Source organism: Labrus mixtus, chromosome 6 (genome assembly GCF_963584025.1).
Source record: "Labrus mixtus chromosome 6, fLabMix1.1, whole genome shotgun sequence".
Taxonomy (NCBI): domain Eukaryota; kingdom Metazoa; phylum Chordata; class Actinopteri; order Labriformes; family Labridae; genus Labrus; species Labrus mixtus.
This window is the reverse complement of record NC_083617.1, coordinates 2,505,158-2,512,150: the sequence shown is the minus strand read 5'-3', so window position 1 is coordinate 2,512,150 and position 6,993 is coordinate 2,505,158. Positions and strand designations below refer to the sequence as shown.

Sequence of the window (6,993 nt, the reverse complement as noted above, 5' to 3'; positions counted from 1 at the left end):
GAAAGACTTGTAGGAGCACGACTTCATCACCCCACCTGACAATCAGACGGAAAGAGAAGCCAGTTAGGAAGGTTTAGCGTCTGCTTTACACTAACAAAACCTTAGTTATTTGACTAAACCGCCATAGCTGAAGCTTTAACCTTATTTCCTTCTTAAAGTCTTTCTATGTGATTTTTCACACTTAAATGTAGAAATCAAGTATCTCCTCTGAAAATAACTCTGTGAGTCATGACTGTCTACAATGGGTGTAACACCCGAGTCCCACTGTCTGTGATGTTTTCAGAGTTTTCAGAGTCCTATCTTCACTTTGTTTACATCGTTGGGACGGCCGGCTGACTCCTCCCCTCGTGTATAAAAGTTGTTTAATTGAGGGACTAGAGAAAAGAAGAATAACATACTGTACTCACTGCTTAACTGTGTTTCTAGATCACGCTCATTTCAGGTAAATTTACATGCAGTGTGAAGATACGAGCATAATAAAGATCGCTAGCATTAGCATGCTAACACAACAATGCAGCGCAAGTTGTTTTGGTTTCATGCTGGTGCTCAAGGGCGACATCTGCTGGATCAAAAAATTGCATATTAAGCCTTTAATGCATAGTGCATAAACACAACCCACCTGATGACAGAATTTCATTTGAGCAATCTGGTGCATCCACCATGTTTCCTTTCACAGGCAAGATCGGATTTATTTTACAATGACGTGCCCCCATTCGAGTGTTACGTCTTAGTTTTTCATTCTTAGCTCACATGAAAAGTTGGAGAATCTGGTCCATCTCGGTTGTGACAATTACAGCCAGGAGTAAAGATGATTAAGGTCGATTTCATGCAAACTGTCGTCATGTGAAAACGTAGAGTCCTCATAAAGCAAAATCTGAATTTGGTCCCTATACACACGATGTATGTTGGCGAAAGATTTCTTGCAAAGATATGAAAAGACTTCAATCTTATAGAATATCTGCAGCCACACTGTGCAACACCGATCTCATAATGTTTGTACGACGTGCAGGTACACTGTGAGATAAGGCCGTTAGATTGCCGTGTATGCATACATATCGGCAGCTCCGGCACCTCTGTGTTCACGCTGAATAGTGCTTCCTTTCATGCTGCATTCCTATTGGGTGGTTAGTTGATGTAGATTGAAGAGGCGTTCACATTGTGAGATGATCATCCTAAATTTCAGACACAGTCTGATATTTGCTGCAGGCAGTCTTTTTTTTGCTTCAGGCAGGAAAATTATCCGTCTTTGATCCTCTCTCACAGGGAGGTGTAGGACGTCTTCAACCACAGATATGACCACGGTTGATCATCTAACATCTGGGACAGCCCTAAATCCTACAGTCTTTTACCCAGCTTTAGGTTCAGGCATTTTTTGGCTGGGTCAAATAGGGGGCTAGATGACACACAGGTAACATTAGCTTAATCCTGCGCTAAGTGTTTTAGCATCTCCAGTTCTAAACCAAGTTTTAACATTTCAGTCTGCAGTTTTATTAGCTACCTATGCTTCAATTTTGCAAGTGAATCTTGACTGGCTGCTAGAATTAGAATAGCTGTTTTTTGACAGGTGAGAGGGGCATGTCTTTCCCACGAGTGACCGTGGTTTTAGCCCATTTACTGACACATCCAAAGCATCACAAGCAGAGATTGCTGCTTCATTTTTCAGGATTTTGAAACTTCAATTGGTATTCTAAGCATTTTTTTTCCATTACTGAAGTTTGGCCTGGTGGTTATTAACACAGTCTTCTGTTGTATAAGAAACTTTAAACGTGTTTTTTAAGACTTTACATGGAATTTAAATGTAAAATTAGTCGACTTTATTTTGTAAGGAATGAACACATGGTGTCCTCATTAGAGATCGGTCAATAAGGACAAGCAAAGCGCTTCATTTCCTTAAAAGCTTCAGACCCTCCTCTGAGTGAGGTGTGTCTCCAGACAGCCCCCCGTTCTCCATCACATACACACACACACACACACACACACACACACACACACACACACAAGCATGCATGCATGCACAAACAGACGTTTTAATTGATCGCTAGAAGGAAAGCCAGAAAAGCAAAGGCAGCTTCACTGTCGCTGCTGGACTCACTGTCATGGCCGACCACCACAGCGCAGGCATCGGAGTAGCTGGGACACAATTTGGAACCTTGCCGGTTGCAGTCGTTGTTGTTGGAGCCCATGCAGGTGTAGCAACTCAGAGCTTCACCTGAGAGACACAGGAAAGAAACACTGCTGAAGCACAGACAGATACTCTTAATCCACCACGACTGCATCGCATGTCAGTAGATTAAAAGTTAAGCGATGAATTGAGAAGCACAAAATACGACACAATATAGAAGGAAGTTTTAAGCATGATTCCTAGATTAGAAATTCTTCTGATACACCTGTATACTTCATTTTAAGGTAAAGAGTCAAAGAGAAATCTTATAAGCAAGACTAACTTGCAACTGGAGTACAATTGGTGGGAAATATACATCAGCCGCTGAGAAGTGTTTATGACACTAACGTGGAATTTCCCCACAACAAAAAAAATCTTGCTGATGGTAAAAAAGAAAATGCTCTCTGTCAAATGCATCGACTTTTATGCAGAAAAAACATGTTGTAAAAGTCACGGCTGACACATTTGTCCTTTTAAAACCCAAATTTAGACATTTAGAGACATCAGTCCACGTGGTTCCCATGACAACAAGCCATAGCAGCCCTGGCAGAGACAAAATATGCAATACGTCGTTGCATGCTCGAGCGATCTCAGTCCCATTTATTATGAAAATCCATCCATTCATTTAACGTAAACCTGTTTCTGTCAGAGCCTCTTTGATGGACATTTCTATCCTTTTTTTAACTTTACAAGTCGAGGTAAAGACTTGTATGTGTAACTAAGGGAAGAGAGAGCAGTTATTCCTTTTCCACAAATCTTCCTAAAAATCAACCAAATAATGAGACAAGTCCCCTCTGATTTCACAAATAGGCTACATCTTTGTGACCTTCAGCTGAAGCGTCAGGAGCTCACTTCAGCAAATACAACTTTCAGACGCGTCCCTGGAGTCCTCCAGAGGAAGGAGCTGTTACTTCAGAAGTAGCTGACCTTTGTAAAATATCACTTTTAAACACTTCCCTTTTCAAAAACCATCTCGGAAATTCTAAAATGGCCCTTCAGAAAAACGGTCTTTAATGCCACTTTCTTAAGAGGATCAAACGGAGAGCTGCTCTTATAGGAAATCACAGACGGCATCAAAAAAAATCTTTGTAGACGCACATCTCCTGGCTGTCAAAATAACCTCCAGGAACCCCGAGATCTGTGTTTCAGCTCTCAGGTATGAAGGGGAGAAGACAGAAAAGCTGCTGATGAGAAAGTGGAGCTCTAATCAAACCAGCAAAACAACTTAACGAGGCGGTAATTCATTCCTTAATTCATCATTCAACATATGAGCACGACTTCAACAGAGGCACAACGAGAACACACAAAAACAGCAAGCGTTTCTTTTATGAATTTAAATAATTGATCTCATTAATTTGCGTTTATTTGCCCCCCCCCCCCCCCTTTGTGTTGACATGGCGAGGCAAAATGCTCCCTGCTGTTTTTGCAGTTGACCCCAGTCTATCCCCGCACAGCACAGCACAGCACAGCCGCTCCATCACATGCTGTAAAGTCTTTAGCCTGCAGGCCTATTAAGAGATTAGCTTGCTGGGATTGCATGCTGGTTACAGAGGAGGAAGACAGACTGCAGGGAGACAAAACGCAGATGAATTAGCGGAGAAATGAGCAGCAATTAGAACAACAGCTTCACTGGAAGGGCTCGCTGCAGAATAGTCTTTTAAAGAGCTGCAACGCTTTGACTCAAAGTGCAATGATGGCAGCCGTCGTCTCAAGATTTGAAAGTGATTCATGCAGTAGATTTCTGCATTTTCTTAAGAAATTAAACAAAGTCTTGGAAGTTTAAGAGTGGCAAAGGAAGAGAACCTGGAGGGACAAGGCAACCACATCTGAATGACAAAAGTGGTGGACAAAAGGTAGAGCACAGGTCTGACAGGGTGGGGGGAGGGGGGAGAAGATCCAGAAAAATTAAAGATTATGATAAATAAAATTTGTTTCTTACTGTTGGTCGGCAGCAGAATGAAAGAAAGCAGCAGCAGCGGGCAGTACAGGTCGGGTCTCATGGTGCCGTTTGTCCTCCTGGTCGTCCTGATCATACAAAGAAAAGCAGGTTGTTTGTTCCTGAAAGCCCCCCCCCCCCCCCCCTTGAGTTTAATCTGAGGTATCTGATGGGTTAAAATCCCTCCTTCACTGACCACCAGATTAACACCCCCTCCAACAGGGACCCCCTCAGCTCTGTGCTGCTTCCTCAGCCTGGATGGGCAAAAGACGCCGGGCCAAGTGTTCATCCTGCACCTTTCACCTCTGCTTATGGCCACGCCCATCCGGAGTCCCGCCCTATCTTGTCGTCCGCCCCTGTAACCACCTGGTCCAGCCCTTACATCATCCTGCTGCTGCTGCACGACCGGTCACTATAAATCTATTAAAGTAAAAGTCAATATACAGGAATATTTATGGAGCCAGTTCTCACTTACCAAGCACCAAAAATGTAATGACTTGCTCTCCTCTAAATGTTCCTGCAATAACTTTACTGCTAACTGACGTGTCCCGTTTTCTCTCCAAGACGTCCATCGTCTTTTATGAACATAAATCAATCAATCATTATTTGTGTAGCACCAATTCACCAACAACAAGTGTTATCTCGAGGCGATTTACAAAAAGAGCAAATTGGATAATATGCAGGAAGGATTTCTCCTTTGTATTCCTCTCGTTCCTGATGTCCACACTTCCTTGCTATGAGGATGAATGAGGACGGCGGTGGTTTAGGGGACGACACAGTCTGATGATGGAGGCTGGGCGTCGGGGACGTCGGGTGGTAGTAGAGCCACATCACCTTGCTGAAGGTTGGGGCACTTTTATATCTTTGTTTTATTGAAATGCTTTATTTATACATTTATTACTCGCGGTAGTAATTAAAGGTTTCCATTGGATCTGCAGAGTCCCTCTGCACCTTTAAGAAAAAGCTAAAGACCCAGCTCTTTCATGAATACCTACTAACTTAATGATGATGGTCTCCATATTATTGATGATGATGATGGTAATGACGATGGTTTTTGTTTGATAACGACGACTTATAAGATGGTTTCTATACTGATTAGAGCTCTCAAGAACTGCCCTCAATGTTGTGCTTTGCCTCTGGTCACTTCCTGTCAGCACCTGTGTGTCCAATCAGACTCAAAGCTGATCGTTTGCTCTTACTGACATTGTTCCCTTTTTGTTCTAGATCCTTGCTTGTGTTGTTCTTACTCTCTGATGTACGTCGCTTTGGAGAAAAGCGTCTGCTAAGTGAATTGTAGAATTGTAGAAACACTATCTGAAAACAGAAAGGTGAACTTTTCCAAGGTCAAAAAACCCTGGATCATTTCCCACCATGTGTGATATCTCACGTCATGTGGAAGCCTCTCCACCTTCCCTGTGGGAGAGTGTAGCATGCGAGAAAGGAAGCAGAAAAAAACCCAACGTGCTGTATTGCCATCTTTTATTGCACTTTGTAAGCAGATGCTGTACAGGAGCTGTGCAGAGAAGACTTCTTCCTCAGTGTGACACAAACGACCATAGCAGGACTAGGACATCCAAAAAATTAAATGACTCCTGGTCACAACGGGAATACAGTCACAAGATTAGTTTGCTTTATATCAAAATAAAATCCAAAATATAAGTCCCACAATTTCATTGAGAAAGCTACGATAAGTATGACAATTATCTACAAGGGTTAAAGTGAGGGGAGCGGCGAGGCGGGAGGGCGTCAGAATAACTTTTTTAAAAAAGGATGCAGAGGAATATTTTTTCATACTTTGCTACAGTACACTATATACAAACGTTAACATTGTTCTGTCTCTCTCACATGCAGGAGGTTATTGTGATCGTTTGTGTTCTCTTTGTGGTGCATCGATATTTTTAAGACTCAATCTAAGTCGCTGTTTAGTCAAAGTGTCCGTCTCTCATATTGAAAAGGAAACAACAACTACAGGAGCAGGTAAACAGTCTTCTCCCTCAGTGGCTGTCATGGCAACGTCATAGATAATTTAAACCCACAAACAACGCTCTCATTTTCTCATTATCATACACACACTCACACACATTTATAATCAGTGATATGATACACTTTCTAAGACCAGACCCCCCTGATACAGTACAGAACACTGACACATCAAAAAATGTACAGAGTGATTAAGAGGAGCGTCTCCTGGGGATCCTGCTCAGTAGGAAATCAAGCCAAAGACCGTCTTTGTCCTTTAAAGTCCGTAAAGTCCTTGGAAGAGTGGCAAAGGTTACTTGTTATGATTCTGCTTCATTTGGTTAAGGAGTGTTTCCAAAAAACTGCTAAATTTCTCTACGAGGTTTGGCTCGGGCGAGGTTTAGTGAGGCCGCTAACTCCTCCCCATCTTGGCGATCAGCTCGTCACAGATCTTCGTCAGCTCCTCGATCTCTTTGTTCTGGAAAAAAACAAAGGAAAAAGTTTTAAGGTTATCACCTGAAGAAGACCTCTGATCAAAACGTAGTGATCCAATGGAAACTTTCTGTGGCAATCAAGCAAGTTTGTGGGTATAAAAAAAAAAGTAGTGCATTTTATATGCTTTAAAGGAGCAGTATGTAACTCTGACCCCTAGTGTTTAAAATGGGTACTGCAGTCTAAATTCTAAACATTGTAGAGAGCTGTCCCCCCCCCCCCCCCCCCCCCTCCTCTCTAGACTCCATGCTCACTCAGGTCACCATGTGGTGGACTCTGAAGCTTCAGTGTTTATCCAGCTCTGCATGGGTCTGTAAACCTTTCTGTGTTCTAACCTCTCTCCATTTTTCAAAAGCATCTCCAATATTGATCCTAGTTTGAGCACGTTTCTGCTCGTGGAGCTTATTAGAAACATGCAGAGGCTTTTTAGGTCGGGTACAATCAC

At 42.6% G+C, this 6,993-nt stretch overlaps 2 protein-coding genes across 19 annotated transcripts in view; both read right to left on the bottom strand.

The window, feature by feature from the left end:
* ly6pge (lymphocyte antigen 6 family member pge) overlaps positions 1 to 4,378 on the bottom strand; it is a 6,581-nt gene extending 2,203 nt beyond the window's left edge. The window contains exons 1-3 of the mRNA XM_061039506.1: positions 4,101 to 4,378; positions 2,093 to 2,209; positions 1 to 35 (exon numbers count right to left, since the gene is read on the bottom strand). The exon at positions 1 to 35 is cut by the window's left edge and continues 2,203 nt beyond it. Of these exons, the coding sequence (XP_060895489.1) occupies positions 1 to 35; positions 2,093 to 2,209; positions 4,101 to 4,194 (246 nt within the window). The 5' untranslated portion in view covers positions 4,195 to 4,378. The remainder of the gene's footprint in view (positions 36 to 2,092; positions 2,210 to 4,100) is intronic.
* Positions 4,379 to 5,562: 1,184 nt separating this feature from the next.
* Positions 5,563 to 6,993, bottom strand: part of LOC132975140 (mucin-12-like) — a 54,734-nt gene continuing 53,303 nt past the window's right edge. For all 18 annotated transcript variants that reach the window (XM_061039460.1, XM_061039469.1, XM_061039471.1 and 15 more), the window contains one exon: positions 5,563 to 6,534. In XM_061039460.1, coding sequence (XP_060895443.1) covers positions 6,469 to 6,534 — 66 coding nt within the window. In that variant the 3' untranslated portion in view covers positions 5,563 to 6,468. The remainder of the gene's footprint in view (positions 6,535 to 6,993) is intronic.